The sequence below is a fragment of the Leopardus geoffroyi genome, chromosome E2, assembly GCF_018350155.1.
Source record: "Leopardus geoffroyi isolate Oge1 chromosome E2, O.geoffroyi_Oge1_pat1.0, whole genome shotgun sequence".
Lineage (NCBI taxonomy): Eukaryota > Metazoa > Chordata > Mammalia > Carnivora > Felidae > Leopardus > Leopardus geoffroyi.
The window spans coordinates 50,576,436-50,601,467 of record NC_059335.1 but is presented as its reverse complement, the minus strand read 5'-3'; the positions used below and the strand labels follow the sequence as shown (position 1 = coordinate 50,601,467).

The 25,032-nt window shown below is 40.6% G+C and overlaps 1 protein-coding gene across 3 annotated transcripts in view; it reads right to left on the bottom strand.

Annotated features, from left to right (window-relative positions):
- CNTNAP4 (contactin associated protein family member 4) overlaps positions 1-25,032 on the bottom strand; it is a 255,955-nt gene that overhangs the window by 201,622 nt on the left and 29,301 nt on the right. For all 3 annotated transcript variants that reach the window (XM_045443602.1, XM_045443603.1, XM_045443605.1), the window contains exon 2: positions 15,210-15,320. In XM_045443602.1, coding sequence (XP_045299558.1) covers positions 15,210-15,320 — 111 coding nt within the window. The remainder of the gene's footprint in view (positions 1-15,209; positions 15,321-25,032) is intronic.

The window sequence follows — 25,032 nt, the reverse complement described above, 5'->3', positions numbered from 1 at the left end:
CTGTTTGGGCCACTTCTGTAGCCAGTTGCTTTCACTTCTCACTCTTGATATTTACTCTATAAAATATTTTAACTCATATTAGTAGGTCACTGAGAAAAAGAGAAGATTCTGTGGATCTGTTGGAGATTTCTGTATATTTTGATCAAAGATAGACATTGAATGGAGAACTGTTCTCTTTTTAGCATAAGATCAAACAGTAGGGCAACCAACATGTCCAACCCCAAAGCTGGAAGTTTGAATGTTACAGCTTAGGATATACATTCTTTTTTTTTTTTTTTAATGTTTATTTATTTTGAGAGAGAGAGAGAGAGATAGAGAGCAAGCGGGGAAGGGGCAGAAAAAGGGAAATAGAGAATCCCAAGCAGGCCACATGTTCTCAGTGCAAAGCCCGACAAGGGGCTCGGGCTCACAAACTGTGAGATCATGACCTGAGCGGAAATCAAGAGTCGGATGTTTAACCAACTGAGCCACCCAGGCGCTCTGGGATGTACATTCTTTTCTTTTTTTTAATTTTTTTAATGTTTATTTTTGAGAGAGAGAGAGAGACAGAGTGTGAGTAGGGGAGGGGCAGGGAGAGAGGGAGACACAGAATCGGAAGCAGGCTCCAGGCTCTGAGCTGTCAGCACAGAGCCCGACTCGGGGCTCAAACTCCCTCAACCGCGAGATCGTGACCTGCGATAAAGTTGGATGCTTAACCGACGGAGCCACCCAGGTGCCCCCGGGATGTACATTCTTAACACACTTACTTGTTGTATGTGATTCTAGAAACAAGTTTTTTAAACTATGGTAAAGAACTTAGCTGTATTGTGAATATACAAAACAAAAACAAAAACAAACACAAACACAAACAAAAAAACACCGTATTTATAGATTTTTTTTTTTTAAGCAACAAACAAGTACTGAGAGCACGTCAAACTCTTGGTTCAGGTATTTTGCATCCCAGTCCAATCTGTAAAATATATTCTAATGTTTTTTCCCAAGATCATTGTATGTTGGCTATAAGAGGTAAGCCAGGTAAGTGGCTATAATTCAGGTAAGTGGTATGCTGGTAAGTGTTTAATATGTTGGTCCCTGGGGAGGGTCCAGGGGAGGGAGTCCTGCTTTATAGCATTTGTCAATTCCTGTGGTGTAAATGCTCCCTTGATGGCAGATTTCAAGCTCCCGACTTGGTAATGCTGAGTTGGGAAAGCTGCTGACAGCGGGCTCCCACAAGCCAGCAGGGTATCGACCACAGCTCAGATAAGCTACTTGGGCAATGCAGCTAGAATCATATTGCAGTCATGAATTTCTCAGTTACAGCCTCGGGTATGAAAAATGCATCTTTTCCCCTAACTCAATCTAATTTTCTCTCTTGAGTTTCTGTTCTCTCTAATATAGAAAATCAATCTAATCATTTCAGAGGAACTCAGTCCAGTTCATGGATTACTCGGTCAAGTCAGGATTTTATTTCTGTCACCTTAGGCTTCAAAATGCTTGCAGGGGTCTATCTCCCCCTTCTGCCAGCCCTGTAAGCTGGGGACAGGAAGACCACCTTCTGGTCTTCTCCACACACAGTCAAGCAGCCTCCCCTCCCCTCTGCTCCGTGGTGACTGGCCAGGGGTGGGCCGTACTTTATTAGGGCATTCAGGTGGTCTTCCTTCCTCCCATCCCGGGGGTGACCCTTTGCCCGCACCCACTGCTCCAGTCCCTGCCTTCTGCATTCGTTCCGGGACCCACAGCAGCCCTTGGTTCTCCTCACATGCCACCGTGGGCTGCCACACTCTCTCTCTGCCACACTACCAGCCCTCCACAGCGCAAGAGGGTGCAGGGCGCTGGTGACTTATCTTGGGGCAGGCAGGCCCCTCTCCATTGCCCACCCTCCTCACAGCCTTCACATGCAGTTGCCTGAACGTGAGCGCAGGCTTCTGACACATTTCCCACTGTGGACTTAACCTGGGGCAGGATGTCAGGGAAACCTGTCTTCATACTTGCTTGCTCATGTCCAACCCTCCTTGTCTTCTCCCCTCAGCAGGACACGGGGAAAAGAGATTCCTTCGGGCTGCTCAATTCCCCTTCAAATCCTTTATATTCTAGGCCTACAAAGTACCCACTTAGCTTTGTTCCCAAGCTGTGCCATGACCCCCCCCCCTTTCCTTAAGCCTTGGGTGACATGTGTGCCTTGGATCTGGAAGAGGAGAAGGAGACAGCTGGGGACGTCATACCCCTTTCTGCTCCCCAAATCATCTCCCAGACAGACATGTCTCTGAAGGAATTATTATTGTCATTAAAAACGTTTTTGTCTTCCTTCATTAGAGGATTTATGTGCTCACCTTTCCCACCATCAACCAGCGTGCTTTAACGCAGAAAAGCAGAAACACTGCCCACGTGTTTGCACAATACAGCGAAAAGAACTCCCCACCCGACTTCCCAGGGACCACAGTTTGGTAAGGCTGTAACACTGGCACCTGTTAACGTCTGCCGACCATCCTCTGTGAATGGAGCCTCTCCTGTCTACCCAGGGCCACCTAGGTCCTGCTCCACCCCACTGTCCGGTCTGCAATAGCACACCAAATGATGCAGAAAAGGCGTTTCTCCCGCAGTGGGTCACCAAGGCTAACCAGACTGATGAGTGCTTTTGCTCTTATGTAGGCTGTAGCAGGATTAAAACTCCGGAATCCAGGTAGTCCTTACATTGAAGAAAGCAGGAGGCTACTAGCATATTCTCATAATAGTTACTCTTCCACATTCAGAGCCACTAAAAAAATACGGGTTTTGATAGCGTCTTTTGCTACAAGAATTCTGCAAACAGCTTATTCTACTTTGCTTCCCAGAATGTCAGTAATGAGACGTAATTTTGCCACAAGGAGCGCAACTTCGATGCATACGTAGTTCTGCTCTTTTCCATTACAGAAAAATTCTTAACACTCACATTAGAAAACACTAGTTTCTTTCCGTTTGTAACTCTATTGATAGCCTCTATTTGTGGAGACATTATTCGCATTTCTTTTGGCTCTGTGAGCACATTCAAAAGAGTTGATTTAAAGTCTTTGTCTACTAGGTCCAATGTCTTTGCTTTGTCTATCCAGTGCTTTCCTTATTTAGATGCTCATATGAAGTCACCACATTCAAACACTCACATATACCAGCTTGTGTGGATTTATTCGTACTAAAATTATGGTCACTTCTTATATTTAGGACATTGTTCAAATTTCTATTTCTCACTTTTTTATTCCATTTATACTTTTAGGCATCAATGAGCTCTTTGTGTATTTGTGCTAACTATAGAATTAATGTCATATAGTATTTATTAGGTTTACTTAGATTACATAGATTTGTAGAACGAACCAAGCATGAGCACACAAATTAAGCAAAGATGGGTTAGTTAAGAGAAACTATATTCTGTTAGTAAATGGTAGACAATTCATAGGTTATGTTACAGTTTAATTTGGAAATATTTATGAATATTTTTTATTATTTTTTCCTTAAAACTACCAAATAATCTGCTCAACCACGGCAGAGTATTAGCTGGACTTTTTTTAATGTTTATTTCTTTTTGAGAGAGAGACAGACAGAGACAGAGACAGAAAGAGAGTGAGCTGGGGAGAGGCAGAGAGAGAGAGGGGGATACAGAATCCGAAGTAGGCTCCAGGCTCCGAACTGTCAGCACAGAGCCCAACGTGGAGTTTGAACTCACAAACTGAGAGATCATGACCTGAGCCAAAGTCAGACGCTTAACTGACTGAGCCACCCAGGCACCCCATTAGCTGGACTTTAGAAAGCACATTCAGAAACATCCACATTTGCAAGGAAAGTGGCATTGAAAAATCTTAAACAGGCAAAAACAAGGTCACAACTGTACGTGCAAATTTATTTTTATTGAGGAAAGCCTCAGAATTACATGATCAGTTATGGCTCTATTAAAATAACCTTGGTTAGAAATCCCAAAATTGCATTAGTGTAGTAGCAATGGAATCTAAAAAAACAAAAAACAAAACAAAAAAAAGGAATAAAAGAGAGAGATTGCAAACCATGCATCCACAGAATTTATCATCTTCAGGAGGGATCAAGAGAGAAATAAAAGGTGATTCTAAGAATGTTAAGCCATGGCGATTAAGATAACCAGCAGGAACCAGAAAAAGAAAAATAATTACGAGCAGAAGCTGGCTTGGAGGTGATATATTTAACTTTAAGATATGTTGAGCTTTTTCGTAAAGACAAGACATCTAGGAGGCAGCTGGAAAATTCCAGCAGGAAGTTGAAAATACAAGAAAGGAGATTGTTAGACATGTTTCTCCTCCAGCACAAATGTGGGAATTGTCTGCACAGGCCTCCTCCTGGAGGCCCTGGCAGTGGATCAGCTCATTCTAGGAGGGCATGCACAATGCCAAGGTCAAGGATGAGGTTTTGGAAAACCCACATAAACATTCTCATTCTGGCAGAGTCTCTGATCCTGTGTTTCATTTTTATACAGTCAGATATTTTTATATAGTCTATTAAACCAGTTACATTTTATATGGCCAATTATATAGTCCACCTTACACGTGTCCCTTTTATTTCCTACTGTTAATATTCATTACATGTCAACTTTTTTTTAAAGGTACAAAAGATAAGAGAAAAATAACAACCCTCAAATCACTTAAATAGGATTTTGGGCTAGCTTTCTACTTAAATTATTAGACCTTTAAGGACCTGACAATTCCCACTGAGGGAGGAAATCTTTGATTTATAAAGTCCTGTTTGAGAAGAAACATAGAGAAATCCTTACAAAATTGTGTAATTTTTCCACATCTTTTCTCGTGGAATTAGATCTGCAGGGCAGTCTTCAAAAGGGTTACAGTTACAATTCCAATGAGATAATTTATGGGAACAGAAATTACAGATCATTAGACAGCAGATGATAATGACAGATAGACAGAGGATATATGAAGTGACGTCAGCAAGATGACAGAACGGGAGGGGTGCCTGGGTGGCTCAGTGGGTTAAGCGTCTGACTTCAGTTCACGTCATGAACTTGTGCTTCATGACTCTGAGCCCCTCATCTGGCTCTGTGCTGACAGCTCGGAGCCTGGAGCCTGCTTCAGGTTCTGTGTCTGTCTGTCTCTCTCTCTCTCTCTCTGCCCCTCCCCCACTCATGCTCTGTCTCTCTCTGTGAAAAAGGAACATTAAAAAAAAAAAAGATGGCAGAATAGGAAATCTCCTGCTTGTATCCCCCCTGTAACAACAATAACTTGGCAACCCTCCATTGACAAAGGTGCCTTTGTGGGCGCTCTGGGACCCAGCTGCAGTCCAGGAACAGGTGTGCCCTCCCAGGGACCCACCGGGAGGCACACCTGACCCCAGCCCTGGAGGCAAGCCCTCCCGTGTCCCCACGTCCGTGGGAAAGGACATTCGACAACAGCTCTGTACCTGGGCTCCCACCCCTCCCGGCCGCTCCGGACAGCAGTTCTGCCCTGCAGAGACCGGGCCAGGCCCTCCTCACTGCTCCATCAGGAAGCAGTCGCACCCGTCCTCCAGCAGGTCAGCCCTCAAACCTCGGTCTGACTGTGGATCTTGAAGGGGTCCTGGGCCCCATTCCAAACCCTCTCAGCTGCAGCCCGAAGCAGTCGTGCCCACTCAGGCACCCCGAGGGAGACTCATGCCTCACCCGCACACGCCTCCAGAGGCAGGCCTGCCTGCTTTCATTGGACTCGGAAGCGGCCCTGTGACTCGGCTCTGGCTGCTCTTAGCCACAGTCCTGGAGCAGCCCTGCCCACCCAGGGGTCTGGCAAGAGACGTGCTCTTCCATGCCCTTGAAAGCAGGCCTGCACATCGGGCTGTGCACCCTGACGTGGCCATTTCGATCAGTTCCAGCCCCTCTCAGACACAGTCTGGGACCAATCCTGCAGCCCAGGGCCCTTTCCGGTGACACTCCTTCAGGCGCGGACAACAATGCAAGGCTGTACAGATCACGAAAAATCAGGCAGACAGGACACCACCGAAGGACGCGGACAGGAATAAACTTCCAACGACTGACCCCAAAGAAACGAAGATCTACAAATTGCCTAACAAACAAGTCAAACGACCATCAGAAAGAAGCTCAGCGAGATACAAGACAACCCGGACAACTGAACAAAATCAGGAACACAATGCATGAATAAAATGAGAAGTTAGCCTCATTGTGATGCATCTCAGAACTTTCCACCCTGAGGACCAAGCGGGGAAGATTTTCTCCATCAGTTTTTGTCCTCTGTTGGTCAAGATTAGCCTCACAGGCAGACAGTACTCCCCATACTCCGCTGCCAGGATTTTAATGCCCGGTGGATTCGCTGGGAGCATCCAGGGAGCCATGGGCAGGAAGCTACAGGTAAGCGGTACAATCTCGGACCAGGCCCTCTTGCACCTGTCGGGAGTTGGACTTGCTCCTTACCATGCTGGCCAGAGAAAGAGGTGTGGCTGAGGGGACGTGTCACCCAAGAGGAGGCCAATAGATTACAGCACATCTTTAATTACAATAGTCTCTAAAATGAGTGTATACAAAAAAAAGATGGTTTTCCACGGCTAGCTACCTTCATGCTTCCTCTCCTCGAGAAGATGCTCCGGATTCTTCTGCACGGTAGCAGAGTAGAAAGCTCCAGTTTGGGGGCGCCTGGGTGGCGCAGTCGGTTAAGCGTCCGACTTCAGCCAGGTCACGATCTTGCGGTCCGTGAGTTCGAGCCCCGTGTCGGGCTCTGGGCTGATGGCTCAGAGCCTGGAGCCTGTTTCCGATTCTGTGTCTCCCTCTCACTGCCCCTCCCCCATTCATGCTCTGTCTCTCTCTGTCCCAAAAATAAATAAACATTGAAAAAAAAATTAAAAAAAAAAAAAAAAAAAAAAAAAGAAAGCTCCAGTTTGGTTATACAACCCACCTGCTAGCAGAGCCCGCGTGCCTTCCAGCCAAGACGGTGCATTCTTATTCTGAGGCTGAGTCCCAGACCCCTCCACACATATATGCTAACATTCTGTTTGCAGTATTTTGCATTTATATTCATGAGAGACAGTGGCTTTTAATTTTCCTTTCTTGTTTGTCCTTGACGGGGTTTGGTATCAAGGTTATGCTGGCCTCACAGAAGGAGTTGGGAAGTATTTTGACTTTTTTTTTTCTGTCCTCTGGAAGAGAATGTGTAAGATTAGAGTTTTATCTTCCTTAAAAGTATCTTGGAGAATTCACGTATGAAGGCATTTTAGCCTGGAGTTTTCTCCACTGGAGCGTGTGAATTATGGATTCACTATCTTTAACAGACAGAGGGATATTTAAATTTTCCGTTTTATTTCTTGGGTATGACTTTTCAGGTTGTGTTTTCAAATCATTTTTTTAAATCCATTTAAATTTTCACCATCATTAGCAGAACGTTTGTTAAAGTGTCCTCTTGCTATATTTTTGTCTTATTGGTGGTATTCTACGTCTTTATTTCATTAACTAATGCACTTTTCTTTTTTTCCTTTCCTTTTCCTTATTTTGGTTTAATCTGCTGTTTCTTAAGCATTTCTTGAGAAGTTGAAGAATTAGGCAATAAATGGATCATTAATATTTAGTCTTCTGTCTTGTGTAATTTGTGCAAGTCAAGCTATCAGTTTGGACCGAGCTGCGTCTCAATTTTGACCCTATAGCCTTTTGTTATCATTGAATTAAAATGTTTCCTAACTTCTGCTGAGATTTCTTTTTGGAAAGCATACTAATTAAAGTCCACACCTTTCTAGGTTTTTTAGTATTTCCTAATTATAGATTTCTAGTTTAATTCAACTGTATCCACAGTATCTATTCTGTCTGATTTAAATCCTCTGAGATTTATTCAAACAATTTTTTATGGCCCAGAATAAGTTTAAGTAAATATGCAAAGGTACACTGCCTAAGAATGTATATTCTATAGTTGTTGGGGGCAGAGTTTAATGCATCCTGCCCATTAAATAAATATAATTACTACTTATTTATGTATTTTGTCAAATTTGTTCACTTTGCTGTTAAAATCTTCTGTATTTTCACTACTTTTTTTTTTTTGCCCACTTCCTCGATAAAATACAGAGAGAGAGAGATTAAAAACCCCTTACTATGTTTTATGTTTCAACTTATATTGTCTATTTCTCCTATCATTTCTGTCCATTTTTCTTTATATATTTTGAACCCCTGTTATGTGTTGCAGAAAATATCAGGCTCACTATATGGTATTTCCTTTCTCTCCAGGATCTTTGCCCCTGAAGGCCTGGCTATCTTGGGTTTTTATCAGCTGTCTTCAAGCAGTTAATACTTTCTGGTTGGTTTAATAGTTTCAAAAATGCAGCTGTTACAGACTGAATGTGTCTCCCCAAAATTCATAGTTGAAGCCCTAACCCCCAAGTGATGGTATTTGGTGCCTTTTTGAGGTATTCGGGTTTACATTAGGCCTTGAGAGTGGGACCCTCATGATGGGATTAGTGCCCTTTCAAGAAGAGGAAGACAGAGATGGCTCTCTCCACACAGACGCATCAAGGAAAGGCCCTGTGAGCACACAGCAAGAAGGTGGCTGTCCACAGCTAAGGTAGGCTCTCTCCAGGAACTGAATCTGCCAACGTCTTGATCTCAGACTTCCCACCCTCTAGAACTGCAAGAAAGAAATGTCTATCGTTTAAGACCTCCAGTCTATGGTATTTTGTTACAGTGGCCCAAGCTCAGACACGAACTTTTCTAAATTGATCACACACCCAGCCGTCTTGTTCGGCTCGGTTTCTTTACCATGAAGTAGGACAAAATCTTAGGTACGATTTTACCGTCCAGAGTTTCCTGGGGGATCAGGCAGCGTGTGGAACTTCACTTGAAACTGACTGGCTTCTTCCCCTTCCTCACCCTGCTTCCTCCACTCCCTCACTGTTTTCTCCTGGGAGCTACCCCCTAACAAACCACTGGCACCTCAGTCATCACCCAGAGTGTGCTTGTGAGAGAATCCAACCTAACACACCACCTGATTACTTAGCTCACGTTTTTCTCCGTACCTATATGTGAAATTTCCCTACTCAGCCCTGTGAAAAATGTTAGATATACACAAAGAAATATGTTAAATATTAATGATAATTGTAAATCTCATGAATGTATTTTAATTGACCAAATTTGAGCCATGGTATCAATTTCAGTAGGATCACATTTATGACTTGAATTCCTAGATCCTATGGCAGCTTAAGACATTTCCTAAGCCAGGAACATTCTATGTCTCCTAGTTTGAGCGGAATTAGAAGAACAATCTGCCTTCAGGGACTCTACTTACCTTCTTCTTGAAGGGCCATCAATGTCACTACTCACTCTCTCCATTACCAGAGTGAGTTAGAAAGAAAAGGTATTGCCTATAGAGTATTAGAAATGAAAAGAGTGTCATAGAATTGTCATAGAATTTAGAGATCCTCAAATTCAACCCCATACTTTTATAGGAAAGGAGAAAAGAAGAGGTAATTTCATTTCCTTAAGGCAACTGCAATTTAGGATGACGATCTAGTTTTCATGTTTCTAAAACCAGATTTTCTATCACTGTAAATTGCTTAGGGTTGGCTACTTGGCACATTCACTCAGGTTACATTATCAGGTTGATTTAGAGCTGAAAAAAGTGCGCTACAGGGCAGACAAAGACAATAAATGTAAGTTAGAGGGATGACCAAGACTTTGGCAAGAGACTTGAGAAGGAAGGGGGCCCAGAAAGGAGGGCAATATCCAAAGTAAAGAGAGGGCCAAGCGACCAAGCAGACAAGCACCTCTGGTGTTAAGTCAAGTGAATCTATAGAAGAGTAGAAGTGATTCTATATTAATCACAGAAATGATAGCAAATTCTCCCCTGCTTTAATGAACACAGGATATAGGTATATGGAGAAATAAGATGTAAATCTTTACTCATTTTTTTTCTACCTTCTCAAGGCCAGCACACAAAATATAATCTATAAGCATGAATCACACACCACGGACCATAAAATTGATCTAGACCTTCATTTTCCAAACCTTTTCCAAAATGTTAATCTCCTTGGAAGTTCCTGTGTAACTTCATAAACCAATTTCCAATTGCTAAAAAAATAAAATATTTTACATAAAGGCATCAGATCGCCCTAGTTCACAAACCTGGACTACGATATAGAAGAACGTACTTCAAGCTAATACTGAACATATAAAACATAGTTTTTGTTTTGCTTTATAATTAATCGGGAAAAAAAACCAACACTTACTACCAGAGTTATATGGAAGCCCGAATTCCCCGAGATTATCCTTGTAATTTATATATTTGGTCCCATGAGGTCTGCTAAAATGTGGTTAACTGGCAGTGCACACTCTGAACAGTTTAACGTTCTCTTGGGACTGTGCTTTTCTTATCGCCATACCAGAGCCAAGATCATTTTCAATAGAGCCAATACCATTTCAATGCTATCAATAAAGCCAAAACCATTTCAGTACTATCCCTATTCTTCCAGTAGAAAATTAGGAAATTAAAGCACAGTGGTTAAATACTTTTCCCGTCCTTAAGTAAGAAGTAGTAGTCACTTAAACCCAAGAATGGTGAATTGGTCTCAGAGATGTCTAATACAGAAGTGTCTGCTTTTCACCTGAATTTTTATGATCCACTTGAGTGAGTAGGTGAGTAGGTTAGCTGAGGTTCAAGCGTGCTGGGGAAGCTCGTGTTCTGTGACTACAGGGGTAATTCTCAGGGATCTGACTCTTCAGGGATCTAGTTGGGTTTCAGTGCTCTCATCTCAGTGTTAAGAACTGTACATCTCCTAGTCCTGGAGATAAATTAAGGCATGAGACAGAAGAATTGGGCAGAGCTGGTAAGAAGGCATGTATTCACTGCCTGAATCAACGTGGACGTACATGCCCCTTGCAATTCAGATAATTGTTCAGGGACCAAGGGCTTACTCGGGCACCTAAGATTCTGGGGTAATGGGAAAGCAGGTGATATAGAAGCAAGCAAGCTGGTAATATCTTTTCTTCTCGAACAAACTACAATAAAAGGCCATCCCCATATGCACCAAATCCATATTCTTCTCAGTCAGGAAGCTTGCCCACACCATCTCTGGTCCTAGGGACCTCTATGCACATTCCTGACCCACACTCACTGTACCAATGAGGCTTCCCTTTTTTTAGGCTTGAGTTTTTTTTTTTTTTTTTTTTTTGTGCTGTGCAAAACCCATCTCTTATTCTTTTCCTCATGAAGAAAGTATTGGTTATTAAGTACATTAATGCTATCGTTTTAAAATGTGATAATTACAAAAGATTTTCTGCGCTATGTTTAACAGCAGGAAACATTCACCTCATCTGTCCTCTTAAGCACTGACATGTAGCATGCATACCTTGGGGATTTATCTTTTGGGTTTTAATTTAGGCATCATAGTTGTATGTGAAGAAGCACAATGATTTAGGGCAGTAAGAACCACCAAATAATTCTGCATAGAATGTCATAATTATTCTCATTAGGAGTACATCCGAAAATGGGAGTTCTCTCTGTCAATTAGCCAAATATGCTAATTTCTCTACAGATAGATGCTTGATGTTAACAGCAAATTCTATGGGCATGGGGAAAACATTGCTCGGCAGGCATTTAGAGTGGAAGGGTTTAGCTGCAGTGAAGAAAAACAGACAATGGAGGGATCCCTGGGTGGCTCAGTCGGTTAAGCCTCTGACTTCAGCTCAGGTCATGATCTCAGTTCCTGGGTTTGAGCCCCATGTCGTGCTCTGTGCCGGCAGCTCCGAGCCTGGAGCCTGCTTCAGATTCTGGGTCTCCCACTCTCTCTGCCTCTCCCCCACTCATACTGTCTCTCACACACACACAAAATAAACATTTAAAAATTTTAAAGAAAGGAAGAAAGAAAGATAAATAGACAATGGGAAAACAGAGATAAACATTCAACTCTTAGGAAAATAGGATATATTCCGACCTTACAGAATAGATGACAGAAAACTTGCAGAATTTTTCAGTTATGGGAGCAATCTGCTATATAAATAAACACAGGGACATATGTATATCTACACTCATACCTATAAATACACGTAAGTATGATAGTTTTATTTACTGCTTTATGATTTTACATGTGTACATAAGTATATCAGTTGGCAGTAACCCATTTCCTAGGTTTCTCGAGTACATCAAAACTAAAACTTTCATTTGGATTACACTGCAGCCTGAGGGACAGTTCTGCATCTGTGGCCTCATTATATTCTGTTGTAAGAACACACTTGGACTATCAAATGGCACGCTAGAGCCTGTCTGAACTTGACATGGACACTAGTTAACTTTAGCTGCCAATCATCATTCAAACTACATGGAAGCTGCAGCAATATGGCGGCATATAAAGGCAGAGAGAGATTTCATTCTAGTACGTAGCCAGTATTAGCAGGGATGGGTTTTTGTTCATCTGTGTTGTTTACCCTTACATCTGGATTATTCCTCTGAGCTATGAGATCTTTCAGATTCAAACTTGGAGGCATCCTCCCAGTACGAACAAGTATGGAGAAGTCCTTTCCTCAGGGGCACTCTTACCAGCTTCCCAGCACTGCTTTAACTAAATATCACTAACTGGGCAGCTTAAAACAACAGAACTTATTCTCTCACAGTTTGGGAGGCTGGACATCCAAAATCAAGGTGTTGGCGGGGCCATGCTCCTCCCCTTGTAAGCTTTAGAAAAGACTCCTTCCCTGCCTCCTCCTAGCTTCTAGAAGTTGCTGGCGATACAGATATTTCTTAGTTTGAAACCCAATCATTCCAACTTTTGCTTCCATTTCTACATGTTCCATTTCCACATGGCCTTCTTCTCTCTCTCTGTCTCTTCTGTCTCTGTGTGTCTCCAAATCTCATTCTCTTTACAAGGCCTGATCTGGAGCTCACCCTAATCCACAATAACCTAAACCGGTATGACCTCAACTTGATCACACTGCAGAGACTCTAGATCCAAATAAAGTCACATTCATAGGTATCAGGGTTAGAATTTGAATGTATCCTTTTGGAGGACACAACTCAACCCACAACAGCACTCAAGTGGCAAAATTAACTTAATATACCTCCAAAAATGTTCATTTTTCTTCGTCCCTCCTGAGAGACTCATTGTGTTCAACAGTATCTTTTTCTGGTCTTCTTCTCCCACCTCGGGGTCTAGTTATTTTCACAGTTACCCATGGCATTTATCTCATGGATGGAGAACAGCCGCTGGATAAGCTTGATTCTTTGTTTCTTGCTTGTTTGTTCTTTGGCTCTCAATTTTCTAGATTCCACAGGAAAGAGGTCACTCTATCCGTGTTTCTGGGAGACCTAGGCCTTTATTTGTTGATTCAGTTTATTTACGTGTGACCTGCTGACTTGGTTAAACACCCTTCCACAGCCTGATCTAAATATACTACAAGGAATGTTGATAGTAGAAATAATATATAGCCTTTAATAAATCACTCAAGAGCTGACATTCCTTTGTGAACACTTGATGTAATTAAGAGGGAAGAAAAAAGAAAAACTAAATAAAAAAGAAAAAAATGTAATCAAGTAGGTTGACAACCAGCAAAAGATAATTAAAATGATCCTGTTTTGTTTCTCCATTTCATTAACATGCAAATGAGATTCATGAAGTTTGATACTGTGGTTCACCAAGAGCCAGAGAAACGAATTAAGAATGAAAATGAGTCTCACTGGTGGAGACTTCTGACGAGTCTATAAATTAATGAGAAATACGATTTGATCCGATTCATAACTTATATACATTTTGTGTGATTTATTGAATATCAGCAAATGAAATAAAGATAAATAGTTAAATTAAATTTTGTATCCTTCCATGGGCCAAATCCTAGGAAAGCTCCTATTTCTCAAATAGAGCAGTGGTAAATGTTATACCCTGCCTTACTTTGGAAAGGAGTATAAGAGAGAGACCTCACTGCAAGATCAGTGCTGTGGTGTCAGCATTCCTGCTTGGAGAAGCACAGGTTCAAGAGTTGGACTGGTCTGCAGAGGGGCTAGGAGAGCTCACTTGCCTGTGGTCAGGAAAGAATTCAGAATTGCAAATAAGGAGAGAGAGTCCAATAACCCTCACTCTAAGGCAAATAAAAGGAACGGACAAGCAGTATCTACACAAATATATCCAAGGCCCCACAAACTCCCTATTTGATCAAGGATCTCCGTTCTTACTCTCCATTGATGCTTTCACACTCAGATACACCCATAGGTGACTGTCGCAAATAATATGAGATGACATTTTAAAATAAACTTAAATTTATTAAGTCATGCTAAGGTGTTAGATATTTATCATGTGTACCAGATGGCAAAACACACACACACACACACACACACACACACACATACACACACACAATTTGATCTATGTGTTACATCCAATGTGCATCGTGCTGAAACACTACAACAGCACCGAGGATAACATCAAGGAGAAAAATGAAAAGAAGTGGCTGACATATGGCATGCAAGAAGGGGATAATAAATGAGCAAATCACGGTTTCAATAATATATGATGTCGGTGTCTATTTTTACCATGGTTGCTAAAAACGTTTTCTGTGTTAGAACTGCCAAGCCTCTTTCTATAGAATGTGAGTGCAGATGGCTTTTGCCTTCACGTATTATGGAAAGGGGCCATGATGATGTTGTCTCTAAGTGCACAGAGTTTTGAAATTCTCTCTTAGTTCAACGGCAAGTTGCCTTTTAATTATCTGCGCTTTCCCTTAAACATATTCAAGCGATCAAACACAACCTACCTATGAGACTGTCAACAATATGAACTGCATATTCCTAGAGGAGCATGAAACTTATTAAGTTCCCATTCCTCCACAGGAGACAGAATCATGCCATCTACACTGAGAATTGCGCAAACTGAGGGCTCCTTATTTTTAAATAACTAGCGTCTTTGAAAATTACATCTTCTCACAAGCTTCCTGTTTAACTTGAAATAGGGGGTCAATTAGATTTTTCATGGCTACTATATACATAATGATTAGATCTTGTTTTAGAAACGTTTACGTCATAAGATAAATATAAAAGCTCACCATACTGAAGGATTTCAGTTCTTTGGGTGCTGAAATGATGACACGGGCTTTAAAATAGGATGTGACCCTTTGCCATCCCAGAACCAGTCCTATACGTCATATACTTGTGAGTTTCAGCCATTTGCTTATGGAGACATGTACTTCCTTTTACAATAGGTCACTTACAATGATTTCATTAAAAGAGAATGGAAAATTAGGGAGATTCAACACGAACCAATCAAAAGGTGAAAAGCAGACTTACCATCTCTTCGATTTAGCCTTGCAAATCCAGGACCGTGACTGCTAGAAAGTTCAGATGAACTGCTGAACGATGATGGAGACAAGGCAGACACCAGAGGCTCATCACAATCATCTGCCAAAAGGGAAAATCCACATTCAGGTTAGTACAGTGCTGACAACTTTCTTGGATTCCATGGGTCAAACAAACAAACAAACAAAACAAAAAATAGTAGGATCTCTAACGATATGCCGACTGCTTATATGCAATTTTCTCCTGGAGGGCCAATAAGTTCAATAAGAAAAGAAAAAAAAACTTAAAGACAAGAGAATATGAAGAAAAATTTTGTAGAAATTATAAAATAATATAATATCTTGAGATAGAAAAGATTTACCTAAGCAAGAAACAAAAATACCTAATCAGTATACAAATTTACAAGTAAATGTATGTAAGGAAAGATTTATAAATAAAACTATATTAAAATCAAGAAATCGGGGCGCCTGGGTGGCGCAGTCGGTTAAGCGTCCGACTTCAGCCAGGTCACGATCTCGCGGTCCGTGAGTTCGAGCCCCGCGTCGGGCTCTGGGCTGATGGCTCAGAGCCTGGAGCGTGTTTCCGATTCTGTGTCTCCCTCTCTCTCTGCCCCTCCCCGTTCATGCTCTGTCTCTCTCTGTCCCAAAAATAAATAAACGTTGAAAAAAAAAAAAAAATCAAGAAATCATGGTTGCTAAAAGATGCGTAAAAAAAAATCACATGTGGAAAGTACATGCAAAACAGCATGTGATTAGTATTCAAAATTAAGGAAAACAAAATAAAATAAAGACAAAAACTACCTTTAAATTGGTTCGAAAAAACCCTTAGAAAGTGGCACAAGGCAAGACCAGAGAGTTCACATAACAGAATGTATATAAACCGATGTTCAAACTCATCAGTAAAAAGAAGTGTAAATCAAGACTACAATGAGATGCTATTTTACAGATAGTATATTCACAAGATTTTAGAATTCTGACACTACCAGATCATCCAGAGAATGTGGGCCAAGAGAAGTTCCAACAGGTGGGAGTGTAAATCTGAGCACCTATTTTAAAAACATAATTTGTCACTAGCTCTTGCATTTGAACTTTTCTGTACCCCGATGTTCCTCCAATTCCATTGACATGGATGTCCTCCTGGGGAGAACGTCCCCATGACGAAACACTGGTCTCAAGGAGTTTGCCTTCCTACCCAATGATGTAATACAAATACCAGCATCTTCTCTGTCCATTGAAAAGAGAAAAGTTGCGAATCACTGACCTAGAGAAACTCTTGCATTTGTACACCAGGAGATGTGCAATTTCCGGCAACATTGCTCATAATAGGAAAAAATCGTTGACAACCCAAACATCCAATGACCACAGAACAGATCAATAAATCACAGTACTCTTCACAATGGAAACACATATAGCAGTACAAAGGAACTACATCAATGCACACCGAAGATAATGGTTGGATCTTAGAAACAAAACAGGTCTGATAGTTTTGAGAACCTTAAAACTAAGCAAAGCTAAGTAATACGTTGTTTAAGAATATACATAATTTGAAAAAAACAAAGAAATGAAAAACATAAAATTCAGGACAATGGTTACTTCCAGAGGAAGGCGATGTGTATGTGTGTATACATACATGCATGTATATATCAATACACATGCACATACGGATATATACAAAGTATATACCTATCATCTATCTTGTTAATGTGTATCACATATAAAATTAAAACTAAGGCATGAAGAGAGAGGGAAAGTATAAGAATAATCTCATGGAAACTGAGGGCTCATGGGGGGTGGGGGAGAGGGGAAAGTGGGTGATGGGCATTGAGGAGGGCACCTGTTGGGATGAGCACTGGGTGTTGTATGCAAACCAATCTGACAATAAATTATATATGAAAAAAAAAAAGAATAATCTCATGGAGACCATGTTGTAATATATGTTTTATTTTATTCAGGTAATTCTTCATTCCATGCAACCTTTACATATTTGTCTTTTATTTTATACAATTATTAAGTTGTTGTCAGTTTTTACTTTAATCAGAAAAAAATATTTGTCTCATATTTAGGATTTAACACAACTGGTAATTAAAAATCAGGCAGGGTTATTGTCCTAATTATTTACCAATAATTTAATTTAAATTAAATTAAGCTAGGGATTATCTAAATTCATCTGAAATTTTACAAAGCTTATTCTGCCTGAACAGTTTAAAAAAAAAACAGTCGTTGGTAGTTTCATTGCTAAAGCATTCAAACTACAATATTTTTCTGCAGTCCTATTTGAAATGTGTTTTTCTTTAAAGCCAAATGTCTCAAGTATAAGAGATAAGTAAAAATTTGCCAACTTAACATTGGCATGCCTTTCAGAAGAATTTGCCTGAGATGGCATTTTACTTTTTAAGACCGTCTCATTTTCATTTAAAGCACACTTTTTCTTCCTGCACACCTGAAATTCTTTAGCTGACTCTTAAGACAGACTTGATAACTGGCCCACAGTTCCTGCATGTCTATTGATTGGCTTAAGTACTGACACTGTCGATCTGGTGGTAATTCAAGTATTAAGGAGTGTAGACATAAAGAGACACACAATCCACAGAGTGATGAAGGAAGTTCTGATTGTGCCCAACCAGGAGTAACTACCAAACGGCTTTCGTACACTGTGCAAAAGACAACGTGTGCATCTGCGCGTACAAATGAGTGTGTTATCTCTACAGGGGGTACACGTGTGGGTGTGTGTTTACCAGAAGGACAGTCACTTTTGAATCATTATCAGTATTCAGGTGTACGTGTGACCCAAAAAAGCGTGTTTAACTGCAATTTTCAATCAATTATGCAGATTCAAATCGATGTTTCAGATGTAAAACGTCTCTCCAGTGCAATCACTCTTGAGGGCATATATTTACCGCTCATTTGTTTTTGCCATTATAAACTGAGAATCAATACTGTTCTATTTTTAGCCTAAAATGGGATTAAAATAAGAGAAGGTGCGTTTATTTCATTTATGGGGGAAAGAATATGGGGTATGGAAAATGGATCAGGGAGGCTTCTGGTGTTTGGTAAACTTCCAGTTGTTGGCCTGAGTGGTGATTACATGGTGTTATTATGTTTTGCAACGAGCATACACATATCCCCATGATCTATGGTATGTTTATCTGGCAATAAAATATCCTAAAGTTATTCTTATATACAACTAATAATAAGGGGTACCTGGGTGGCTCGGTCGGTGAAGCATCCGACTCTTGATTTCAGCTTAGGTCATGGATCTCTCAGTTTGTCAGATGGAGCCCTACATCAGGCTCTGCACTGACAGCACAAAGCCTGCTTGGGATTCTCTCTCTCTCTCCCCCTGTCCTCTCCTGATCATGTGCTTGCTTTCTCTCCCTCTCTCAAAATAAATAAATAAACATTTTTTAAAAAACTAATAATAACAGGGGCGCCTGGGTGGCTCAGTCGGTTCACTGTCCGACTTTGGCTCCTGTCATGATCTCACAGTCTGTGAGTTGGAGTCCCACGTCGGGCTCTGTGCCGACAGAGCCTGAAGCCTACTTCAGATTCTATGTCTCCCCCTCTCTCTACCCCTCCCCTGCTCATGCTCTGTGTCTCTCTGTCTCTCAATAGTAAAAAAATGTTAAAAAATTAAAAAAAAACGAATAATAACCAACACATGTTCAGTGAGCACGCTGTACTAAGAACTTACCCATTTTACACATAGTTATTAATCTTTACTACTCTTCTTTAAGATACCAATATTACTGTTATTTTACAAATGAGGTAATTGAAATACAGACTTTGGTTAATTTGCTTGCCTCACTGTAGCGGAACCATGGTATTTAAAAAAGTGAGATGGGGTCTAGAATCCAGTGGGTAAGAACACTATAACTACAACTATTATTTCTTTAGGTTGGGAGTATAGGAATTTCACCAGATACCATAACGACATAAATAACATCTCTCTCAAGAAGTTGTACACTTCAATTCCAGATGTGCCAAGCAACTTATTACCAAAAAACCATAAAGTAATAAACAAACAAACAACAAAACTATTGATCTTTAATAGTCTTGAACCACAGGAGCAAGGACTCAGACAGCAGTAAGGAGTCTGGAGTAAAAGGAATATTTCCCTCAAGACACTAATAAAATGGAATTCCAGATTAAGTATGAGTCTCCTGTGAATTTAATTCCAGAAAACAAGTTTTCTCTGACTGTACCAGTAATTGCAGCAAAATGCAGGCCCTGGACACAGCTGAGAACCACAACAGGAGGTGAGTTAGACGCCCCAGGGGAATTCAGCAACATCTGGAGACACTTTGAGCATCACAACTTGGGCATATTCTAGAATCTAGTGGGTTGAGACCAGGGATGCTGCTTAAACATCCTATGGTGTACAGGCAGCCCTCACGACAAAGAATTATCCAGTCCCAAATGTCAATAGTGCAGTGGTTGAGAAACCCTATCCTAGACTATAGTAAAAGAAACTGGGTGAACTCGTCTTCTCTGGACTAATCTCTCATCTAGCACTCCCGGTTTCCTCAAATTCTCATGATTATTAGCTCTAATTTACAGCTTCTCAGAGTGCATATGAACATTGTTCAGAGTGCATAAATATATGTCAGAAATGAAATAATATACTGAAATAATATACTATTTATTATATACTGAAATAATCTGAAATAGTATACTATTTCAAATCTGAAATAATATACTATTTCAGTTCAAAACATAATAGTATTATTTTTAAATAAAATACGATATCACATCATTACCATCCTGGTTCCTTCACTAGGGACATACATATGTGTCGCAGACCATGAATCTGGAGTTCTCTCTTGTCCATCAAGAGAGCAGACGCATGGCACAAAAACAGACACATAGACCAATGGAATAGAATAGAAACCCCAGAACTAGACCCACAAACGTATGGCCAACTCATCTTCGACAAAGCAGGAAAGAACATCCAATGGAAAAAAGACAGCCTCTTTAACAAATGGTGCTGGGAGAACTGGACAGCAACATGCAGAAGGTTGAAACTAGACCACTTTCTCACACCATTCACAAAAATAAACTCAAAATGGATAAAGGACCTGAATGTGAGACAGGAAACCATCAAAACCTTAGAGGAGAAAGCAGGAAAAGACCTCTCTGACCTCAGCCGTAGCAATCTCTTACTCGACACATCCCCAAAGGCAAGGGAATTAAAAGCAAACGTGAATTACTGGGACCTTATGAAGATAAAAAGCTTCTGCACAGCAAAGGAAACAACCAACAAAACTAAAAGGCAACCAACGGAATGGGAAAAGATATTTGCAAATGACATATCAGACAAAGGGTTAGTATCCAAAATCTATAAAGAGCTCACCAAACTCCACACCCGAAAAACAAATAACCCCGTGAAGAAATGGGCAGAAAACATGAATAGACACTTCCCTAAAGAAGACATCCGGATGGCCAACAGGCACATGAAAAGATGCTCAACGTCGCTCCTTATCAGGGAAATACAAATCAAAACCACACTCAGGTACCACCTCACGCCAGTCAGAGTGGCCAAAATGAACAAATCAGGAGACTCTAGATGCTGGAGAGGATGTGGAGAAACTGGAACCCTCTTGCACTGTTGGTGGGAATGCAAATTGGTGCAGCCGCTCTGGAAAGCAGTGTGGAGGTTCCTCAGAAAATTAAAAATAGACCTACCCTATGACCCAGCAATAGCACTGCTAGGAATTTATCCAAGGGATACAGGAGTACTGATGCATAGGGGCACTTGTACCCCAATGTTCATAGCAGCACTCTCAACAATAGCCAAATTATGGAAAGAGCCTAAATGTCCATCAACTGATGAATGGATAAAGAAATTGTGGTTTATATACACAATGGAATACTACGTGGCAATGAGAAAAAATGAAATATGGCCTTTTGTAGCAACGTGGATGGAACTGGAGAGTGTGATGCTAAGTGAAATAAGCCGTACAGAGAAAGACAGATACCAAATGGTTTCACTCTTATGTGGAGCCTGAGAAACTTAACAGGAACCCACGGGGGAGGGGGAGGAAAAAAGAAAAAAAAAAAAAAAAAAAAGAGGTTAGAGTGGGAGAGAGCCAAAGCATAACAGACTGTTAAAAACTGAGAACAAACTGAGGGTTGATGGGGGGTGGGAGGGAGGAGAGGGTGGGTGATGGGTATTGAGGAGGGCACCTTTTGGGATGAGCACTGGGTGTTGTATGGAAACCAATTTGACAATAAATTTCATATATTAAAAAAAAAAAAAAAGAGAGCAGATGCAGAAGTGAAAACAAGAGGGGTTAATATCTGGGAGGAGACAAGAGCCCCAAGCAGGGGTTTCCTCTCAGTATTTATTGAGCTCTCAAGATCTTACACCCATGGTGAAAGTGGAGAAAACAATCAGACAGTAATGATTAACTTGTGTAAGAAGCAAAGGGTCTGGGGGGCACGTGGAGTTTGTGATCAAAGTATACTGGCACCAGATGGATGTAACAGGTGATATAACAAGTTACTTGTGATCCTATTATAATATCTCTCTCACTAACCCTGGGTCCTTTCTCCCTATGGTGGCGGCTTTCTGCCCTAAGCTTTAACCCATTTATGTAAGTATAAGGAATTCTTGAACTTATTTCCCACATATATGTACATATATTATTATACACATAATAGTATACATGTGTTATAGTATACACATATATGTATAAATTTGTATAGTTGGATATGTACAAGTGTGTATTTATGTATGTATAATATGCATAAATATATTAATACATGGTTGCAATACATATATGTACATACATATGTATGTACATATACATTTATTAAAATGTATACACGTACATGTGTATAAAAGCTGTATAAATGCTAAGTTAGCCATCAAGTTCTAAGTGATGGCATATACTCACTGTATGGTATCCTTATATAACTATGTATCCATATATTTTTGTATGTATACATATTATATATACAAATGTGTTTTTAATAAAAATATATAATCATGTGTATTATGCATATATGTATTATATATACATATTAATAAATATGAATTCATACATACTTCATACATACTTGAAATATACATCTACATTACATAGTTTATATATATGTATGTATAAGTGTATACATATGTGCATTTATATGTGTAAATAATATATTTACATGCTATATATGCATTAGCACACATGTAGTTACATGTCTAAATATGCTACATAATATGTACATATTATGCATTATATAATAGTATAAACATATACATACATTTACATACAACACCTGTATTAAATATACCATGTACATATTTACATATGTAAATATATAGTGTTCAAGTGTGGTGCCTTTGAACACCCACCCCTGCAAGTCTCCAGGGGACTGCCTCCACAGAAGCTGCCAAGCAGGGAGAGGACGACTAGGCCCCCTTCCTCCTGCTGTGAGCAGATGAGCTACTGGGCCTGGGGCCCTGACCTCACCCCACTTCTCTTCCAGAGCTGCGGCCCACTCTCCTCTGCTTCCTGCACATTGCTGGCACATGTGTGCCCCTCGCCCCCCTTCTGTCCAGCACTTGCTCTGCGTTGGCGTGGAAGCCCTAACTCCCAGCTCCCCTCGGGCTGTCTTTTGACACTGAGAAGGAAGGTTTCTAAATTGCAGGAGCAGGATGGAACTTCTTCCATGCCCTCCCCAACTTTTTGGACAGGAGGCCCTGGGAGACTGAGGCCTTCCAGGCCCAAGTGCTGCTTTTTGTACCCCCCACCTCACGCACATGGGGTGGACTCAGCTGTCTAACTCCCATCCCAGCAAGACAGCTCTGACCTGTGTCCTGCCATCCCCCTGAGAGCTAGGGGGAGGGACAGGGGTCAACTCAGCTTCCACCCAGGCTTTGGGCTGCCGCAGTGCATGCAGGGACTCAGCTCCCACCCCCCACCTCACCCCTCATCGAGCTTGGCGATGGAGAGGCAGCCGAGGGGAGCTGCCCTGACCCCCGGAACCAGGTGAGGACCCACGGCACAGCCTGATCTCTTTATGACGGTTAGGGGAGGGGAACACATCTAGGTCAAAGTGGCACAGGCGCTCATTAAGACTCCAGTCACTAATGACATTTAAAAATTCAATCATTATGGGGGAAGGCTTGTACTATTCAGCACGGTGAATAGGGCATGTTTGGTTAATTAGTGTCTTTTTCTATTAGAGGAAGAAATGGACATCTCTCTTACTTCTCTCTGTTTTTCCAAAATTATATTACTTTTTGTTCAACCTTTTTCACAGTCATATTAGAATTTCCACGTTAGCCTTGATACAGTTAGAAATGTGAAACCAGTTTTTAATGTTTTTGTAAAAAAAAAATTCTATACACTGATTACATGTAGAAGACAGTTTTAGTGAATTGTTAGAATGTCCATAGTAACCTAATTTATATGGAGACATTTTCTCACACACTCATATGCATGCGCGCGCGCACACACACACACACACACACACACACACACACACATCTACAGCTTTCAGGTCAACATCTCAGAAAAATCACCATTTCTTCTTCACACGAGAGAAAAACTTACAATTGTCATTAAAAAGACAATGATAAATTAGATCTCTGGCAAACTGTGTATATAAAAACTCAAGAGCCTGTTACAAATAAAGATGCAAGCTATAGTGAAAGTATTTTAATACAGCTCGATCGAAAGTAATTTAATTTTATTTTATAAAGGGCTTTAATGCATAATTCTCATAAGTAAGTAAAAGCTGTTCAGTTTTTAATAAAAGTAATTCAATTTTCTTAATCTCTGTGTAATACTACCTGTACTAAGATAATAGGTATATATTATTAGCTGCTTATGTTCTCAGTGCTTCACATGTATTAACTCATTTGATCCTGACAAATACCCTATATTATTTGATAGTATTAACTCCATTGGACACTTGAAGAGAAAGGTACACCATGGTTAAATAATTTACCCAACAACATAGAACTCCTATTCTGAGCAAGTACACTGTTGAAACAAACACTGGTAATCTAAAATATACTTGACAAAAAAAATAGAGCTAATTTTCAGTAGCATCCAGCTTAGCTGCCTTCTCTATTATTTGGAAAACCTGCCAAAATTACTTGCATGCCTGCTAACGGATCATGTTTCCCAGACGAATATTCATTGGAGAGGACAGGATAGGATAGATAGAAAACATACTTAAAATATTTAAAAATTCCCATACAACTAGAGGCAGAGGTGGGACCTGTGACAGGGAGCTTTGGAAACATTAGAATCTGAGTCTTTTCAGAAAGACCTATTCCAAATATGCCATTGCCAGAATCAGGATTAAGGAAAGACCTTCCCTTCAAGAAATATATTTCCTGGAACAGAATGTTTTACTCCAATCTATATTATTGAAATTGTCATTCAGTTGAAAGTAGAAATCAACTAATTTAAGAAAGTGTGGAATTATGCTAACATATATCAAAAATATTGTATACAAGCCAAGATCTTATCTGAAAAATTAGACAATATTGTCTGAGTCAACCATAAGCCCAGTCTGAGTTGTACAAATGGTCCAGGCCTAGTTTCAAGGTTCCAGGAGTAGTCCCATCTCCCTACCCTGGAAAGACACAGGATCCAGTCCTTCAGGCACCTCTGACTCTTGTCCAGTGAGAAATTGGATATACAAATGGGCAATGGCCAGATTACATACAAAAATAGAACCGTGACCCATAACCTACAGTAACCAGCCCAAGAAGCCAACCTACTATCTACAGTAACAAGCCCAAAAAAGCCAAACACTAACCCCTGTAGCAACTGGCCCTAAACAGTCAGGACTCGTCTAATAACTTACAACCT